This window comes from Podarcis vaucheri, assembly GCF_965113315.1.
Source record: "Podarcis vaucheri genome assembly, chromosome: 11".
Lineage (NCBI taxonomy): Eukaryota > Metazoa > Chordata > Lepidosauria > Squamata > Lacertidae > Podarcis > Podarcis vaucheri.
Window position 1 is genome coordinate 9,534,620 of NC_138749.1, and position 19,791 is coordinate 9,554,410.

At 43.0% G+C, this 19,791-nt stretch overlaps 1 protein-coding gene across 6 annotated transcripts in view; it reads right to left on the minus strand.

Annotated features, from left to right (window-relative positions):
- LOXHD1 (lipoxygenase homology PLAT domains 1) overlaps positions 1-19,791 on the minus strand; it is a 196,146-nt gene that overhangs the window by 66,756 nt on the left and 109,599 nt on the right. For 4 of the 6 annotated variants that reach the window (XR_014224459.1, XM_082241742.1, XM_082241740.1 and 1 more), the window contains 7 exons: positions 19,618-19,751; positions 15,672-15,817; positions 14,460-14,564; positions 12,951-13,079; positions 10,353-10,517; positions 6,444-6,625; positions 2,154-2,270 (listed from right to left, as the gene is read on the minus strand). Coding sequence is in view for 5 of the 6 variants with exons in the window: in XM_082241742.1 (XP_082097868.1) it covers positions 2,154-2,270; positions 6,444-6,625; positions 10,353-10,517; positions 12,951-13,079; positions 14,460-14,564; positions 15,672-15,817; positions 19,618-19,751 (978 nt within the window). In the remaining variant the exon portion in view is untranslated. The remainder of the gene's footprint in view (positions 1-2,153; positions 2,271-6,443; positions 6,626-10,352; positions 10,518-12,950; positions 13,080-14,459; positions 14,565-15,671; positions 15,818-19,617; positions 19,752-19,791) is intronic. The other 2 variants (XM_082241744.1, XM_082241743.1) reach the window with 1 other exon arrangement.

The window sequence follows — 19,791 nt, forward strand, 5'->3', positions numbered from 1 at the left end:
AGATGATAGATAGATAGATAGATAGATAGATAGATAGATAGATAGATGATAGATAGATGATAGATAGATAGATAGATAGATAGATAGATAGATAGATAGATGATAGATAGATAGATAGATAGATAGATAGATGATAGATGATAGATAGATAGATAGATAGATAGATAGATAGATAGATAGATAGATAGATAGATGATAGATAGATAGATGATAGATAGATAGATAGATAGATAGATAGATAGATAGATAGATAGATATAGATAGATAGATAGATAGATGATAGATAGATAATTTATTACGGTCGGAGACCAGCTTATAAAACAACCTGGGGATACAATCCCAGAAGGAAAACAAACATTTAAAACAATATACAATAAATTTAAAATTTATAAATGTTATAAGCGTGTAGACACTTAAAACTTTAAGCTACCACAGAGAGATGACCCAGAGTCACCCACGGAACTGAGTTTGTGGATTTTCTTAATGAACTAATTTGAGTCGGGGGATGGTCTGCGCCTACAGATCTGTATACAGAATCTGGCAACCATCCGGGTCGTCTTCTGATCTTTGCCTAACAGGAAAAGGTCAATTTGTTGCTTTTCCAGGAGGTCAGCGAGCCTCACCAGCAGAGGATCAATGGTCTCACTACGTGCCTCTTCATAAAAGGGACATCTAAAGAAGAAGTGCTCTGGGCTTCCTATCTCCCCCAATGAACTGGAGCAAAGTCTCTGAGCATATGGGACTTTTTTAAAGGATCCTTCCAGGACCAGCGAGGGCAGAGCTCAGCTTCTGGTGTGTGTAAAAGCCCTTCTTGCATTTTTGGATACAAGAAAAAAGAGATATGCTGCCAGTGTGGCTATATATCTCTTGATTTCTCCAATTTTATTGTTGGGACACATTGAGCAGTCCTGGTGTCTCTCAGTGTCTATGATTCTTTGCCTGCCCGTAGCTTTTGCCTGGCCCAATCCCAGACTCAGAAGGGCTTGAGGGGCAAAACCCAGTTTCCGGAGGGGGTTCAGGACTGCTGTCTGCCAGCCTCACTGGAACTGGTCACAGAGGATCAGTGGGTCTATTCCTCGGGGGAGCAAATTCAATGTCAGCCATTTGTAGATTGATGTTAGGCACTGAATACTACTATTAACAGAAAGGGAGACAAACATTTCCCTATCTACTTTCTCTACACTGTACACCTTTTTGTATCCCTTGCTTGCCTTTGCTCCAATCCCATTTTGGGTGCCTTTTTGCCCCTGTTCTAGTTCTAAAAATATCCTATTTGAGATGCAGAAGCCAAAATTCTACCCAGTATTCCACGATTTCTATACTGGCAGTTGTTGTTTTCCTACCGATCTATAACATGGAATTCACTTTTCCCCCCTACAGCTGCCACACACTGGGACAATATCTTCATCGAGCTGTTCACCAGATCCCACCAAAGATCTTTTCCCTGGTCAGTCATACAAACACAAGAGGATGTTAGGATATTTCCGTTCCACCTTAAAAGGGAGCAGGATGTTTGTGTCACAGCCTGCGTATTTCCTATTCACAGGATGTTTATGTTTGCTATTGCTTTCGTTTTCTCTCTCTGTCGAAGACACTGACGCAGAACAGTCATGTTTTTTCTTTGTTCTGATCAACGCTGAATAAAAGCTTGTAAATAATGCTCTCCTGAGTGCAACTTCTGGCTGTGCATTATCTGCTGATAAGAGTGTGCACGAGCCCTAGAATTTGGCAAGGTATTTCCAGGAAACTCGTGTCACTAATAGCTTATACTGCGTGACTACGGGAGATCGATGGATCGTCCGGCAGCCGGCTTGGGGGCCATGATGGACTTTATCTCCCTGGCAGTATCCCAACAGAGGAGCCTGCAGATCAGGCCTGCGTCCAGTTCTCACAGTGGCTGAGCCTATGAAAAGCCTGAAAGCAGGATTCAAGGACAAGAGCAACTCTTCCCACCTGTGGTTCCTGGTAACACCAGTTCAGATCCCGTTAGTTTATACGTGAAGTTAGGATTTTTGCCACCTCCTTGGCCAGATGGAGGTAAGGACTTGCTGCCTGGGTTTTGCAACAAATTCGGGGTCTGCCCTCTGCTGCACAAAGCAGAAAAGTTCTGGTGGAATAGGTGCATGCGGCAAAATGTTCAGCTTTCTGCTCACCTTTCCGTTGGGTAAAAGCCTTCGTATCTGCACTTTATCAAGATGCCAACCAGGATTAATCCCTGTGCCGTCATGCCCAATGCGGATCTTTTCAAGAATGTCCCCAATGTCCTCCAACTGGAGAAATCAAGAAAGACATTTCAGGATCAACCAAAGTTTAGCAACCTCACTTTTCAACACCCAATCCTATTTGTTCCTTTAGCTTGTATCTTGTTTGTTCTTAATGGGATAAGAAGACGACAAATATTCTGGCAGCATCTCAAACTGCAATCATCTCAGAAAGGTGTGCTAGGTCCTAACACATTCCAGCTAGCAGAGGACTTGACTGTAGACTGAAGCTCATGAACTTGGCCAAATCAATACAAAAAGGTGTATATTACAATACAATACAAAAAGGTGTATATTAATGGCTGGAGCTGAAGAATCCAAGAGAGAATAATGGCCAATTTAGACTTTGCCCAGGGCATTCTGGGCCGTACTACAGCTAGGGTGGGGAATATGTTGTTGGACTACAACTCCCATCATTCTTAACCATTGGCCATAATGGCTGAGGTTGATAGGAATAGGAAGAATGGCAGGTCAAGATGGTGGAGTATGTAGAGATGGCCAAGTTGACAGAGGAAATTCGAAATCAGTGCGACGAACTGTTTCAAAAGGACTGGAACAAATTTATATTCTATATGAAATAAAACTGTAAACATCTGAAAACGTTTGTAGGTTTGGACTGAAATGTTTTGTCATGTAAATATAAGGAACTGATTTACCAACAATAAGGTGAAATATTAAAGAAAGATAGAAGGTAAAAAAAGAAGTGATTTTAGAAATGCTAAGAATTTAGTAAGATGTATGGAAGTCAGAAAGAGGGATGGAAGGTGGTCGGTGCTTTGTTAAAGAATGTATTGGGATATGGAATTATGTAACAAAATGTGAATACGATAAAAATGGAAAACTTAATAAAAATCATTATGGGGGGAGGAGAGATTGATAGGAGTTGAAGTCAGACATCTGAAGGGCTACAGGCTCTTCATCCCTGCTGCAGCATTTAATGTGCAATAACTCAGGGAAAATGCCAAGCTAAAATCTGACCCCATCTTTCCAGCACATCTCCTTCTACAGGGGAGAAAGGCTGAGGGGGACTGAGCAGAGCAGACCTTCTTCTTCTCCATCTCTTGCCTTTTCTTGAGGGTGGGATGTTTAAGGTGTTTGTGCCCTGTGTTGCACTAGAGCAGGCACCCCCAAACTCGGCCCTCTAGCTGTTTTGGGACTACAACTCCCATCATCCCTAGCTAACAGGACCAGTGATCAGGGATGATGGGCATTGTAGTCCCAAAACAGCTAGAGGGCCGAGTTTGGGGGTGCCTGCACTAGAGCTTCCAATTTCTGGTTTCTAATAATAAAATAATTTATTTATTTTTTAAATTATATCCTGCCCATCTGGCTGGGTTTCCCCAGCCACTCTGGGTGACTTACAACATATATTGATTATTGTAACTCACTCGACGTGGGGCTGCCCTTGAGATGAACCCAGAAACTCTAGCAGGTGCAGAATGCTGCGGCAAGACTCCTTACGGGGTCCTTGCCATACTTACGGGACCGCTTCTCCTGGTATGTCCCAAGGAGGACCTTACGGTCTTCAAATGAAAACATCTTGGAGATCCTAGGCCACGGGGAGGTTAGGCTGGCCTCAACCAGAGCCAGGGCTTTTTTGGCTGTGGCCCCAATCTGGTGGAACGCTCTGTCACAAGAGACTAGGGCCCTGCAGGACTTGACATCTTTCCACAGGGCCTGCAAAACAGAGCTGTTCCACCAGGCCTTTGGCCAAGGCACACTCTGACCCCCTCCTCTGGTAATCCTCACAGAACTCTAGCCCAATGGTTGCCATTAATATGATTCTGAATTGATTTTAGAATGTATTTCAATTAATTGATTGTGATTTTATGTAAATTGTGTTATTTTTATTGTTGTTAGCTATTCTGAGCCCGGCTTCGGCTGGGGAGGGCAGGATATAAATAAAATTTTATTATTATTATTATTTAGTATATAAAAACACAACATAGACTATATGGGACTGGCAGAAATGACCGGCAGAATCCGAGACCAGGGAAAAGAGACGGTTGAAGAAGATTGGAAGAAATTTAAGAACTATCTTAAGAAACATTGCAAAATTAATGAATGTTAGAATGATGCTGGTTTAGAAATTAAGTGGATTACAGTTGTAAGAATTAAGTTAAAGAAAAGAAAGGTTAAAAATTAGATAAATTTAAGGGTGAGGATTTGCTGAATTAAAATTTGAAATTGGAATGCAGAAAGGGGAGGTATGAGGAGGTCGGAGAAGTAAGTTATAAGAAAATAAGGGTTTGAAATTATACTTGTTCTTTTTTGTGTGTGTTTGTTTGTATTGTTGTGTTTGTCTGTATAATTTGTGAAACTTTAATAAATATTTTATTTAAAAAATAGTATATAAAAACACAACAAAGCATAAATATTAAAAAAAATCCTTTACGAGCAACAAACACATCAATAAATCAATAGAAACCAGTAGTAACAACAACAATAACAGTAGCAAATGCTTGAAACTGGGGTAGATCCACAAGCTTGCAAAATTATCCATTTCAGGTGACAGGGCTTACACCAACATTCTCCGGACCAACCGAGATGGTGCTATCCATCTCTCCTTTTGAACAAAAATGATTAAAATCTCTATTTATCTGAAAAACATTTAACATTAGAAGGAGAGCAATTATTCTCCCCCTCCCCTTCTGCTCATGCCAAATAAATTGCCTTCCTTTGGAAGGAAATGCCACGTGTGCTTTTAAAGACAGGCATGGAAGAAGCCAACGAAAAACAACAACAACAAAATGGTATATTTATTCAAGCACTTTCCACATTGCCATCAAATCACCTCCTCAAAGTGTGGCTGATAACAGTTTCTTAAATGCTTTCAGGATGCTATCTGCAGAATACAAAGCAGATCCAGCAGTAAAACTACGACTTCTTTTTTCTTTTCTTTTTTTTTAAAAAAGGCATTTCACAGCCCTTGGATGATCAGGAATCCCGGAATTGTTTTCAAGGTCTATTGAACTTATTACAGATTCTCAGAAGCAGTTGACAGCACGCAACATTTTGCTCCTACTTCCCTCTCCCCACTCACTAGTTGTCTTCTGCCAGTATAAAACATCAACCTCAAAACATGTAAAAATAAGATTTAGGAACGGTTTTGCGTTAGTCCAAAGGAATTCTAAAGTGCTCAAGGCCGTGTGAGGATCAAACACGAAAGAATTAATGGCAGAACTATTTGATCCCTCAGTAAAAAAACAAAACAAAACAAAATCTGGATAAAAGAGCGGTTGGCCTAGATGTCTATTTTATTTCATCTTTAGCTTTCGAATGCCACAAAGGTGGAATGGACTGCAAGCAATTCGGGGATGTGGTGCTTTTGTTCGCAAATGAATTTACTGGAATCAATTCTGCAATACTTTTCCATGTTTGTACACTTCTTCTCCACATTCATGGATAGAACCACAGAGCCTAGGGCTTGCTGATCAGAAGGTCGGCGGTTCGAATCCCCGCGATGGGGTGAGCTCCCGTTGCCCAGTCCCTGCTCCTGCCAACCTAGCAGTTCGAAAGCACACCAGTGCAAGTAGATAAATAGGTACCACTCCGGCAGAAAGGTAAACGTTGTTTCCAAGCGCTGCTCTGGTTCGCCAGAAGCGGCTTAGTCATGCTGGCCACATGACCCGGAAGCTGTACGCCGGCTCCCTTGGCCAATAAAGCGAGATGAGCGCCACAACCCCAGAGTCGGCTACGACTGGACCTAATGGTCAGGGGTCCCTTTACCTTTTAATTCATCTCTTTGCCATGGAAAGAGTGTAGGGCTTTTGACCTAGAGCCATTACGCTTCTCTCCTTCCCTCCCAAAAAAATCCAAATTAGCTGGGGGGGGAGAGTTTTTATCCAATGAGGCGCTCTTGTTAGTGCACGGATGTGTCTGCTAGTGCAACAAGACTTTCTCAACCTCTTCTGCATGCTCCCTGCCCCCAAATCACCAGACGGTTGTGGGGGAAAAAACCATAACTGATTTGATAGTGTGGGGAGGATATTCAATTGCACAGGTGGAAGTCCTTGTGATAATGTGATGACTTCATTGGATACAACCCATGAATACTGTAAATTATTAAGTAAATGTATGTAAATGTAATTCACAGGATAATTCTGAGAGCAAAGGATGAGTCATCAGATCTTGAAATTTGGATTGCGGGAAGGCAAACAGCTACGGCATCTTTTAGGTTACCTCCACAATGAACTGATTCACGGTGTTCCTCTCAAAGAACATTCTTCGCTCCCTCTTGTTTTGGCACAAGGATTTCTGGCGAGTGCAAACCCCATCAGCTCCGTACAGGACAATGAAGACGTCGGCATCAGTCCCAGCTCCAAAAATATCACTTGTGTAAACAGTGACCTCGTAGGGAACAACTGCACAAGGCGAGGAAGAAGATAAACAGCGGGTAAAATGAGTTGTCGTTGTTAAATGTATGATCCGCTCTTCACCAGCATTTTCCAGAATTAAAAACTCTTTTTTATGTTTAATGCATTTTATAGTAATATTTAATTTATTGTTTTATTTATAATTTTACTTGTACATCGCTAGGAAAGCCTTTTTATTGGAAGAAAGAAGAATTACCGGTGATCAAAGAATGGAGGATGAAGTTAATGGACTATGCAGAACTAGATAAATTAACAGGAAGGATTCAAAACCAGCGGGACCAGAAATTCATGGAAGACTGGAGTAAATTTACGGACTATCTGAAAAGTATTTGTGAAGACCAGACGATGTTTTTAGGTTTGCAAGAAGTTTTGTGAGGAGTATTATTGGAAGTATTGCAAAAATGGATATGTGGAAGGATGTTTTGTTAAGAGATGTAAAGGCAATATAAAGTTAAGAAATGCATAAGAAGTGGTTGAAACGGTGGATCATCAGAGGTGCTGATGGAAGTCTAAAAAGATTGTATAAGTGATAAGTTTTGTGTTATATTTTATAATTTATATGTTAAAATTAATTATAATTTATATATTTAAATTTAAAGCCGAAAGCACCAGCCTGAAGATGACGAGTGAGACCTCGTCGAAACGTCGCACAGACACCCCGACTCTTACACGGGAAGACACCCGAAGACACCAAAACCTGCATTCCTGTACCCGTGAAAATCTACGAAAGCAAATATATATATATATATATATATATATATATATATATATATATATGAAATCTACGAAAGCATATATATATATATATATATATATATATATATATATATATATATATATATATGCAGGTTTTGGTGTCTTCGGGTGTCTTCCCGTGTAAGAGTCGGGGTGTCTGTGCGACGTTTCGACGAGGTCTCACTCGTCATCTTCAGGCTGGTGCTTTCGGCTTCTTGTTACTGGAACAGAGCAGAGTATATATATATATATATTTGCTTTCGTATATATATGCAGGTTTTGGTGTCTTCGGGTGTCTTCCCGTGTAAGAGTCGGGGTGTCTGGGCGACGTTTCGACGAGGTCTCACTCGTCATCTTCAGGCTGGTGCTTTCGGCTTCTTGTTACTGGAACAGAGCAGAATCTGGTGTTTGAGTTCCTATAAATACTGTTGAGGGGTGTGGTGTATAGCCTCCAACGTTCTGGGCAGAGAGGAAGTTCCTAGATTAGTGTGCCTTTTCTTCTTTTGTTCCTTAATTACTTGAGGGATATCTTGAGTGATTTCATGAGTGATATTCTGAATACCACTGGGTGGGTCATTAAGTGTAGATTAGTTGCTAAAGCTTTCGTGTCTTGACCTCTTGAGCTTGTGAAGAGTTTTTCTGAGAAGATGGCTGTGCTGCATTTAGTTGTGCTCTGGCTTGGCTTCGTGTATAGGGGCGAGCTGTGATTTTGTGCCTTGTGCCAGCCAGATCTGTGTAAGGATTGCAGGGGGGTGCAGCATCCGGAGGTGCCACTATAGTTTGGCTACTGGATGGAGTCTGTAATATGTCTGTGGAGAGGGTCTGGGTTTGGGTCTGGTGTGGTTGATTGGTGACGGCGTTCTGTGTGCCTCTGGTTCTGGTGTCGGTTTTTGTGGGGAGGGCTAATTTCCAGATGTCTGGCAGGCGGGACGTGTCGTCACGCTTGTTCATGTTGTGAGGGTGTTTCTCTATCTCGATGGCTTCCATGATTATTCTCTTGTGGTGATGTTCCATGTTAAAGAGCAATTTGGAATCTGCAAAATTAATTTCGTGTCCTGTTTCTTTCATGTGTTGGAAAAGAGAGGAAGTTTTTTCTTCTTTTTTGACGGCATTCTTGTGTTCTGCGATACGTGCATTTATTCGTCTGTTTGTTTGTCCAATATACGTGGCTGGGCAGACTTTGCAGGGTATTTCATAGACCCCTTGGTTTTCCAGCTGGATTTTGTCTTTTGGGTTTCTGAGGATATTGGCTATTTTTTGGTTGGTGCAGAAGGCTGTTTTGATATTGTGTTTATGGAGGATTTTGCTAATTTTGTCTGTAGTGCCCTTGATATAAGGAAGGAGGGCCATGCCATTGTTTTCTTCTGTGTCTTGGTTTTTGGGGGGTGTTTCTTTTTGGATTAGCTTCGTAACCCTGTTTTTCTGGTATCCATTGGCGATTAACACATTTGAGAGATTCTGTAACTCAGTTGTCAAGTGGTCTTTGTCAGCCAGGCGTTTGGTTCTGGAGATGAGAGTCTTGGCTACGGAGTTTATTTGTGCAGGGTGGTGGTGTGATTGTGCATGTAAGTAGCGGTTGGTGTGTGTTTTTTTCCGGTAGATAGTGTGTCCTAGGGAGCCATCAGGTTTTTTGTAGATTAGGACGTCAAGAAAGGGGAGTTGGTTGTTGTCTTCTATTTCCATAGTGAATTGTATTTTGGGGTGTAGGCTGTTGAGATGTGTGAGGAAGCTATCTAGTTTTTCTTTCCCGTGTGGCCAAATTACAAAGGTGTCGTCAACATATCTGAGCCAAAGTTTGGGTTTGTGTTCTGACTTGTCTAAAGCATTGGTTTCAAAGTGTTCCATGTACAAATTTGCGATGACCGGTGAGAGGGGTGATCCCATAGGTGCTCCTTCTATCTGTTTGTATCTTTGTCCATTGTGGATGAATGACCCACCCAGTGGTATTCAGAATATCACTCATGAAATCACTCAAGATATCTCAAGATATCCCTCAAGTAATTAAGGAACAAAAGAAGAAAAGGCACACTAATCTAGGAACTTCCTCTCTGCCCAGAACGTTGGAGGCTATACACCACACCCCTCAACAGTATTTATAGGAACTCAAACACCAGATTCTGCTCTGTTCCAGTAACAAGAAGCCGAAAGCACCAGCCTGAAGATGACGAGTGAGACCTCATCGAAACGTCGCCCAGACACCCCGACTCTTACACGGGAAGACACCCGAAGACACCAAAACCTGCATTCCTGTACCCGTGAAAATCTACGAAAGCAAATATATATATATATATATATATATGGAAAGCCTTTTTATTGTGGTTTATAATTTTTTCAGATTAACGAATGTTTGCATATCCGTTTTTAAACAGAGCAGTCTTCTGCATGTCTTTTTCTATGAAATCATTTTTATTTGATTTCACAAATATAAAATTATAGCAATCCAAATGCTTCTCAATATATATAGATATTACTCTGAATCTCAAGACTCCCCTCCCCACGGGTCCTATTGTCAACATTTACAACTGCATATTATTCTACAATTTGTATTTTATATCAATCCATATTGCCCGTAATATTTGTTACAAGTGAGATTAGAATCTTGCCAATGTTTTCATCTGCTTGCAACGGTCTCTTAAATAAATCACAAATTTTCCCCATTCTTTTTTAACGTTTTTGTCCTCTCGGTTCCTGAGCTTTCCAGTTAGCTTTGCCATTTCTGCATAGTCCATCAGCTTAGCTTGCCATTCCTCCCTGGCAGGGCAGAAATAAAAACTCTTAAAACATGAGACATTTCCAATAATAGGTTGGGTCCTGAAAATACACCTCTCATGTCTCAAAGGCCAGAGTGAAGAGGTACATCGTGAAGAAGCCAGACACACCTCTGCAGGGACATAATTCCACAACCTAGGGGATTCCACACAATTAAAAAAAATCCTCATTTAAAAACACACCAAATATTCTGGCAAGCAACACTACTCACATGGGACATATGTCCTGGTCTGCAGGGTTGCAGGGAAGAGAACTCTTTCAATGGCTCCATCGTCTTCTGATTTATCCAGCCAACGGCCACAAGGGAACACAAGACACAGTCCCAGGCATGGGGCATCCACTTCTACCCATTCCAAGAACCAACCTTGAGCTTTACCTGCAGAGAAACAGGAGACAGTATTCCAGGTGTGGTCTGATCACACAGTACTATGACGGCCCTTGATCTGTACATTATGTTTCTGTTGATGCAGCCTAGAATGGCATTAGTTTTGGGGGGGGTTTTTGCTGTTGCATTACACTGTTGACTCATGTGAAGCTTGTGGTCTACAAAGACCCCTAGATCCTTTCCACATGTATGACTGGTAAGACAGGTGTCCCCCTTGCTTCACTTGCCTGTGGTGCAACCTGGGAATTAGGGAAATATTCCTAAGTTTAAAGAGCTCTGTGCTGTTAGGAATCATGGCCACTGGTCCCATCACCTCCTGGCAAATTGATGCTTTTGAATTCTGGTGCTGGAGGAGACTCTTGAGAGTCCCATGGACTCTCTGCAAGAAGATCAAACCTCTCCATTCTGAAGGAAATCAGCCCTGAGTGCTCACTGGAAGGACAGATCCTGAAGCTGAGGCTCAAATACTTTGGCCTCCTCTTGAGAATAGAAGACTCCCTGGAAAAGACCCTGATGTTGGGAAAGATGGAGGGCACAAGGAGAAGGGGACAAAAGAAGACAAGATGGTTGGACAGTGTTCTCAACGCTACCAGCATGAGTTTGACCAAACTGCGGGAGGCAGTGGAAGACAGGAGTGCCTGGCGTGCTCTGGTCCAGGGGGTCACAAAGAGTCGGACACGACTAAACAACACAATGCTGTTAGGAAAACATTCTTTAAGAAACAGATAAAAGTTCCTGGAAGCTTTAAAGAGGGTTCCAGAATTTTCTTTAGTGAGTCGCAGTGGCACTCGAGGCTTGATTGGTGTCAGCCGGTAGTGCAAATAAAGGGAGGAAGTTGCAGGCTGAAATTTCCTCACGAGGAAAGCACACATACACACTGTCAGCACGCACGCTGACAACAAGGTTGGAAGTAAGACAATGTGTGCTGCTGATACTGTGAGTGTTGCTGTGTCAGGATTGTTAATTACTGGACTGAGATTATACCGTGCTGGAGAGATGGAGAAGGGAATGTACTGTATTTTTCGCTCCATAAGACGTACTTCCCCCCTCCTATAAAGTAAGGGAAATGTGAGTGCGTCTTATGGAGTGAATGGCGCTGCGCAGATAGGGAGGGCTGTGCAGCGCCCCTTCAGTGAGGCACCTGTCCTGCGAAGCCGGAGGAGGAACAGAAGGGTCTCCTCCTGTTCCTTTTCCAGCTTCGCTTGAAGGGACGCTGCACAGTTCTCCCTCTCTGCGCAGCGCCTCTCCTTTGCAGGAAAGGTGTTGCACAGAGAGGGAGAACTGTGCAGCGCCCCTTCAGTGACGTGCCTGTCCTGGCTTCTGCCTTAGCTGCACACAGCCTCTTCGGGCAGGGGGAGCCTTCATCCCGCTGCCCGAGAGAGGCTGCGTGTGGCTATCCTATAAGCCAGGACAGCAAAAGGGATCACTACACAGCTATCCCGCTTGCTGTCCTGGCTTCTGCCTTAGCCCCGTGCAGCCTCTTCCGGGCAGGGGGAGCCTTCATCCCGCTGCCCTGAAGAGGCTTGGCACGGTTATCCCAGAAGCCAGATCCCGCTTGCTGTTCTGGCTTCTGGGATTCAATTTTTTTTTCTTGTTTTCCTCCCTCCCCCAAAACTGGGTGTGTCTTATCGTCTGGTGCATCCTATAGAGTGAAAAATGCAGTAAATAACTTGTTTGTAATAGTAACAGAAATGCTTGTGGAACCAGTCAAGCAATAAGGAAGCTCTTGACTGTGAATTTGAGTATGACTTGTCCTCTGCCTCCGGGGAAAACTCTGCTACAAACAGTAAAAAGTGGTTTTACCAAGGTGCCACCACACAAGCAGAAAAGCACAGCGGACGTGTGTGGGCGGTAACCTCTAAAATATGCAAATTAGGAAAGGTGATGAACCATCATATTTACGGCTGGAGGAAGCCCCCATGGTCATGTAAGCTTGGGACCGGTGCCCATCCTAGACGTTGTCTCAGGGTCAAGTTGACCTGTGTCCCCAATTAAAGGTAAAGGTACCCCTGCCCGTACGGGCCAGTCTTGACAGACTCTAGGGTTGTGCGCCCATCTCACTCAAGAGGCCGGGGGCCAGCGCTGTCCGGAGACACTTCCGGGTCACGTGGCCAGCGTGACATCGCTGCTCTGGCGAGCCAGAGCCGCACACGGAAACGCCGTTTACCTTCCCGCTAGTAAGCGGTCCCTATTTATCTACTTGCACCTGAGGGTGCTTTCGAACTGCTGGGTTGGCAGGCGCTGGGACTGAACAATGGGAGCGCACCCCGCCGCGGGGATTCGAACCGCCGACCTTTCGATCGGCAAGCCCTAGGCGCTGATGCTTTTACCCACAGCGCCACCCGCGTCCCCGTGTCCCCAATTAATTGAGTCATAATTCTCTAGAGCTTGTTTGAGCAATTTTGTACATTCAAGCCAACATACCTGTGTTATCGTGGCCAATCTTAATTTTTTTTAGGTCTCCGAGGTCCACACATTCCACCGTGAACACATCAATCTTGCCTCGCTCGAATTTGTTCTTGTTCGTCTTAGAAGCCTTCAGGCCAATCGTCCCTGTTTTGTTTTAATTCACAGAGGGAGGTGGAAAGGAAAGGATTATTATGATCATTTATTGAATTTATATACCGCCCTAAACCCAGAGGTCTCAGGGCAGTTCACAGAAAAGATCAAAATAAAAACAACAATGCAATAACACTCCTCCTTCCCCAAAAGTGAAAAGGATCTAGGAGTCTTGGTTGACCACAAACTTGACATGAGCCAACAGTGTGACGCGGCAGCTAAAAAAGCCAACGCAATTCTGGGCTGCATCAATAGGAGTATAGCATCTAGATCAAGGGAAGTAATAGTGCCACTGTCTTCTGCTCTGGTCAGACCTCACCTGGAGTACTGTGTCCAGTTCTGGGCACCACAATTCAAGAAGGACACTGACAAACTGGAACGTGTCCAGAGGAGGGCAACCAAAATGGTCAAAGGCCTGGAAACGATGCCTTATGAGGAACGGCTAAGGGAGCTGGGCATCAGTTACAGGTAGGTAGCCGTGTTGGTCTGCCATAGTCAAAATAAAAAAAATTCCTTCCAGTAGTACCTTAAAGACCAACTAAGTTAGTTCTTGGTATGAGCTTTCGTGTGCATGCACACTTCTTCAGATACTGACCAATCGTAGGGCCTCTTGACAGAGGCACTTGTTAAAATACTTGATACAATTATACTACTGCTAGCAAGTACAGTCACTGCAATAGTAGGTCATTCCCTTTGTCTGGGGTCGAAAGATTTTCACATTGATTTTTTTTTTAAAAACAACCACAACCATCCACAGAAATGATGTGAAGAATCATGCTTTAAAATGAAACATGTGAAAGTGGAATTTGACTGATCTGTCCATCCCTAATTCAGTCAGATCTGGTGCATTTCAGAACATGAACTGCACTTAATACTGTGTAATGGAACTGCCAAAAGGAATCTCAAGAGGCTCCGGCTGAAGACCCAAAGAAGGCCTGGGCACACACAACAGTTCAAAAGTTTGTACAGTGGTACCTTGCGTTAAGAACTTAATTCGTTCCGGAGGTCCATTCTTAACCGGAAACCGTTCTTAACCTGAGGTCCCACTTTAGCTAATGGGGCCTCCCACTGCCACCATGCCACCACCATGCTATTTCTGTTCTCATCCTGAAGCAAAGTTCTTAACCTGAGGTACTATTTCTGGGTTAGCGGAGTCTGTAACCTGAAGCATCTGTAACCCGAGGTACCACTGTAGTTCATCTATCCATGGCAAGAAAAGAAACTCCAATCTGATTTGGCTGCCCCAGTGAGAAAACAATTTTGCCATGAGACGATGGAAAAGCATTTTCTGGAAGGAGCAGCTAAACCTTCCATGCCCTGGCAGTGAATTATATGAGTACCCCACCATTTCGCCCTGGGGCTTCTTGCTCCCACCTGTATCGTCTTTGGTGCCATAAAGGACGATGAAGACATTGGCATCCGTCCCACCACGTTTCTTGTCCCCAGTTTTCACAGTCACGGTAAACGTTGTGGATTGAGCTGTCAAGAAGAAAAATCTCCATTGGCAAGGGCTGACTTCCGAGCTACTGTGAATTTCATGCCCTCTCTCTCTTTTTTTTTAAATGATATTTATTAAACTTTTTCAGACAATAGAAAGTTACAAAATTGTAGATAGAAAATAAAAAAGCATAACAATAATAAAAGACAGAAAAATACAAAAATACGAAAACCAGATACAAAGACAGTAAAGAAGAAAGTTAAAAAAAGGAAAAACAATCAATATTTTCATGTCTTATATTTCATTTACTTATTTCCTGACCTCCTCACACACCCCTTTTCTGTATTCCAGTTCACATAGTTCAGCAAATCCTTACCCTCTATCATTTATCTTTACTTATTATCTTAACCTATTATCACTATATATTTCCAACCATTGTCAATCCGCATTTACATATTCTTGTTCATCTTTTTACCAATACCGCTTATTTTCAGTCCAACATCCCTTCAACATTCATTAATTTTACAGTATTTCTGCAGGTAGTCTTTAAATTTCTTCCAGTCTGAGAATTTCATGCCCTCTCTTATCCCTTCACACACAGGACTATTCTATGGAGTGAGTTAGCCATTGAATAAAAGTGATCCAAGGCCCGCAGTAGAGTCATACTTCTAGGACAGGGACGGCGGACCTTTTTCATCCCGAGGGCCACATTCCCCTCTGTGCAACCTCTTGGAGTCCACATGCCAATAGTGGGCGGGGCAAGAAGCAAAAGTGGGCTAAACATTGCGAGTTTACATTTGTAATTTTTTTAAAAAAATTATTCAAACGTTGCCCATCTGACTGGGTTGCCTCAGTCACTCTGGGAGGCTTCCAACAAAATATTAAAAACACAAGAAAACACCAACCATTAAAGATTTGCCTTCAGATGTCTTCATTTGTCCAGTCAGCTAGTTTTTAAGCCCACACAATTCTGTCGTCTATTCAAGGAAGGAAGAGGCGTTCAAGCAGAGTTCAAGGACTCATTCCAGCTAAGCAAAAACACTTGAGGACAATGCAAAGCCTCTCCTCATTTCTGGTCCTCATTTCTCCTCATTCCTCAACCTCAGCCTTTGTGATGCAGACGCAATTGTAAAGAGCTGATGGCAAACCTTTCTGTTCCAGGCCGAGTGTTGCAAGAGACCCAGAATCATCTGTATCCTTCAGCACAAAGGCTTCGTCCACTGGGACCAGCTCTCTGGCAACCTGACCGTCGTCTTCTTCCACTGCCAGCCACCTCTGGCATGGGAAATAATAACTGCAAGAACAGCACAGTTTAGCAACCTCCCCTTGGCCACCTCCAGACTGAGATCCTACTCTAAAGGCCTAGGCAATAGGTGTTAGAATTCCTGATCTATGACTGCAGTCATGGGATTGTTGTCTTTCACATGATGGTATATGTTTTGACTCCACAGAGTGGGAAGTGACGGAAACAAGATGTTTGTGTTACTGTGTTCTGTGAAGTGGGACTATTGTCCTTTGTCCTTTTTCTCTTTGCTGTCTGATGTTAGAGAGAGAGGGAGCCCTGTTGCAGTGCTCCATGTGTGTTTATATGTAAATAAAGTAGATTAGCCAAAATGCTGAGTTGCAGAGGTCTGTCACGCAAGATGTGCAAACTCTGCGGATCCCTAAGTGTGCCGGTGTCTGTTGGCATCGGTCGCTGTGATGTTCGGGCTGAAGAAAGCTTAAGAAGCTCCCGAACGATTGACCAGGAGGGAGGGAACATGCCAGTCGGGCATGTGTCTCTGCCAAGGTCCTACTCAAATGTAGGCTGAACTCCTGAGAATATGCTGGCTCCATATCCAATGCCCTTAAGGACAGGTGCTCCCCGCAACCTTCTATTTTAGCACAAGTTGCCAGAACAAGGGAGTCAGTGAGGGGGCTTTCCTAGTCCACATCTGGGACCCTACACCTGCAATTTGCCTAGGGGGAAAACCCTCTCGTACTCTTCAATTATTTCCTCCCTTATGTAAATTGCAGGCAGGACTTCAGATTTGTTCAATTTGTGATCGATCCACCCTGTTCCCTCTGCACTTAAGAGTAAAGATTTGTAGCTAATTACCGTATATATTTTGTTGCACTGTGCAAAATATGAGCAAGCCAGGGCTGTACTGATACCTTGCTGGTACCTTTCCCGGGAAAACTGATATTTTGCTGGTACCTTTGCCAGGAAAATAGCAGTGGCCAAGTTTTTATCGGTGGTTGCAAGAACCAATGATCCCTATATTCTGAACGAAATGCTTGTTTAACCTGGAGGTAGACTGTATGAATTGTGTATTGCTTTGTAACGATTTGTTGGGTCTCTGGACCGTAATAAAGGTTGATGATGAATTATGTATTCTCCAGCTTGACCTTAAAGGGGCAGGTCAGTAGGACAGTAGACCAAGAAATTGTAGAACTATAGAACTGGAAGGGGCCACAAGAATCATCAACTCCAACCCCCTGTATGCAGGGATCTTTTGCCTAACGTGGGGCTTCAGTTGTATATAGTTAAACCAAGTTATTTTACTTCCTGTTAGAGCTTCTTTTATTTGTTCTTTGCTCCTCATTTTCTCCACCCATTCCTTTATTTTAAGCACTTTCTTCTCTTTCGCTTCTTTTTCAATTTGCTTTTTTAAAATTTACTGGGAAGTCTTCTATCATCACCACCAGAATTATTGAGAAATTTACTGGTATCACTTCTCCTTTATATATCGCCCATATCTCAATGGTGATTTTTAATAAGGGATTTTCAATATTCCTGCCACCATTGCCTATTTAGTTTGATCAAAACGTATATATTCACTAACTTCTCCCTCATTTTCTGTGTACCACTCTCTAACCATTCTAAATCTCATTGTTCTGTTATTCAGTCTATGATATATCTTAATCGATTTGCTATATAACTTTATGTTGGGGGGACTCTGTCCACCTGTTTTCTGGGGTTTATACCTTTTTTTATTAATTCTAGGTTTCTTATCCCCATTACAAAATTTATTAATCATACTTTGCCAACCCTTTATCTCTGTCTCTGATCTCTTAATTGGTAACATTCTAAATAAAAATTATTTTCCTTCCAATCTTTGCCTATGACAGTATTACCTTAAGTATCCAGGAAATCTTAGCTATGCAGCTTTTGTTATTGTTGATAATCTTAACAACCTTTTTAGAATATATACAGTGGTACCTTCATTCTCGAACAGCTTAGTTGCCAAACAAATCGGCTCCCGAACACCAAGAACCTGGAAGTAAGTTTTTGAACATTTTTTGGAAGCTGAATGTCCAACGCGATTTCTGCTTGAGTGCAGGAAGCTCTTGCAGCCAATCGGAAGCCGCGCCTTGGTTTTTGAACAGTTTTGGGAGTGGAATGAACTTTTGGAACAGATTAAGTTTGGGAATCAAGGTACCACTGTATAACATTAATAAATGACCTCATATCAAAAGCTCTGGCCAGCAGCCAGCTTTCTTGTACAGCCATTTTGAGAAAGGTGGTGGGCTGGTTTCAAACCTCACACTACCTGATCTGACCTGCAGGCATGTATCATTCTCATAGCTGTCAAGTGTCCCTTATTTGAAGGGACAGTCCCTTATTCCAGCGCCATGTCCCGCTGCTGTCCCTTATTGATGGATGTCCCTTAAATGATGTCCCTTAAATTTCAAAGGAAGCAGCTCCTCTCCCTCCCTCCCTGCCAGCCAACTGTGTTGCTTGGCTGTGTTGCTCACCCAATAAGAAGTCTAAGAACGACTGGGGGGTGGAGCTTGCATGCCTTGTGTGTGGCTAGTTAATGCAAGCTGAGGGGGTTTTTGAATGCTGGACGCCATTTTGTTGCACGTGCTGCTGCAAACTTTGCAGTGCAAAGCCAGGCCGGGGAGCCATCTTAAGTTGAGGCTGCATAGGCCTTGTGGTGCATGTGATTCAGATTCTATTCAGTTGAACCTCTGGTTACAAAGTTGGTTGGACAGTGTTCTCGAAGCTACCAGCATGAGTTTGACCAGACTGCAGGAGGACAGGAAGACTGGAGTGCCTGGAACAGGTGAGGCCGCAGGTCCCTTATTTTGGCTGCTGGCCCCTTATTTTCAAATCTGTAAGTTGACAGCTATGATCATTCTTGCAGATGCTGCTTTATCCAAACCTCTTTTGACCCTGGGTGTTGGGGGAAGGCAAATGGGACCTGTCAGGAGGTTAGATATTGTATAGGGGCATCGCAGAACAAAGGCAACCCAATCTTGTACTGAAAATCTCTGGGGGAGGGAGTGGACTCTTAAGACTGCAGTGCCATATCCACTTACTTGGTAGTAACCCCCATTGAATTCATCAAGGCTTGAAGCCTTTTATTAGGTATTTTAGGCCAAGATATACCAAAAGAAAAGAGGACTTTATTTATGCATGCCACTACAGCAGCGAGAATGTTGATCACACAAAATTGGAAGACTGGAGAAATACCAACTAAAGAACAGTGGCAAGAGAAGCTGATGAACCATGCAGAACTGGCAAAAATGACAGACAGAGAAAAAGACAACAGTGACTTTGAAAAGGAATGGGAACCATTTATATTATACTTGCAGAAACAAAGAAAGTCTATAGACTTGATGGCAGGGTTTAAATAAACATTCACATCGTTAGTATTAGAAAATGTGTAGAAGATAGAGAAGTAATATGGTGTATTCATTGTTATTTTTTTATGTTTTTATGTTTGATGTTATTGTATAAATATGTTATTAGTAGCTTTTTCTTTTAAGAGGCAGCAAAATGGGTGAAAGGAGAAACAAACCAGAAGTGGAAATTGGGGGAAGCCAAAAAGAATTCGTCGCTTGGTATAAATGTTTAGGGCTACACTGTAGAACACCCAAGGGTACCACTACCCAAGCAAAGGAGGACCCCATTGTTGAAATTCCCCTTTAGGTTGTTCTGTGTAGTGTTTATCCTAACAACAACTCTATGCCTTGTTTCACTTATGCAATTCTTGGGCATTTAGGTTATATATACAACTGGAGTTGCAAATTAATTTCAATTGCCCTGTGAATTGGTCAGGACCCAGAATGTTGCCTTAGCTGAGGGACAGTCATTGATCCGCTCACGTGATGTCCTCGTTGGTGTCAATGACCTCGATCCTCTCCAGGAACCAAGCGGGATTGCTTCCGGTGTTATCGTGGCGGATGCGTACCTTCTTGAGCTCTCCCAGATCAATGGCTGGAACAGTGAATACGTCCACCTGCAAAGCAGCGAGAGAGAGAGAGCGCCCCCTGGAGTTC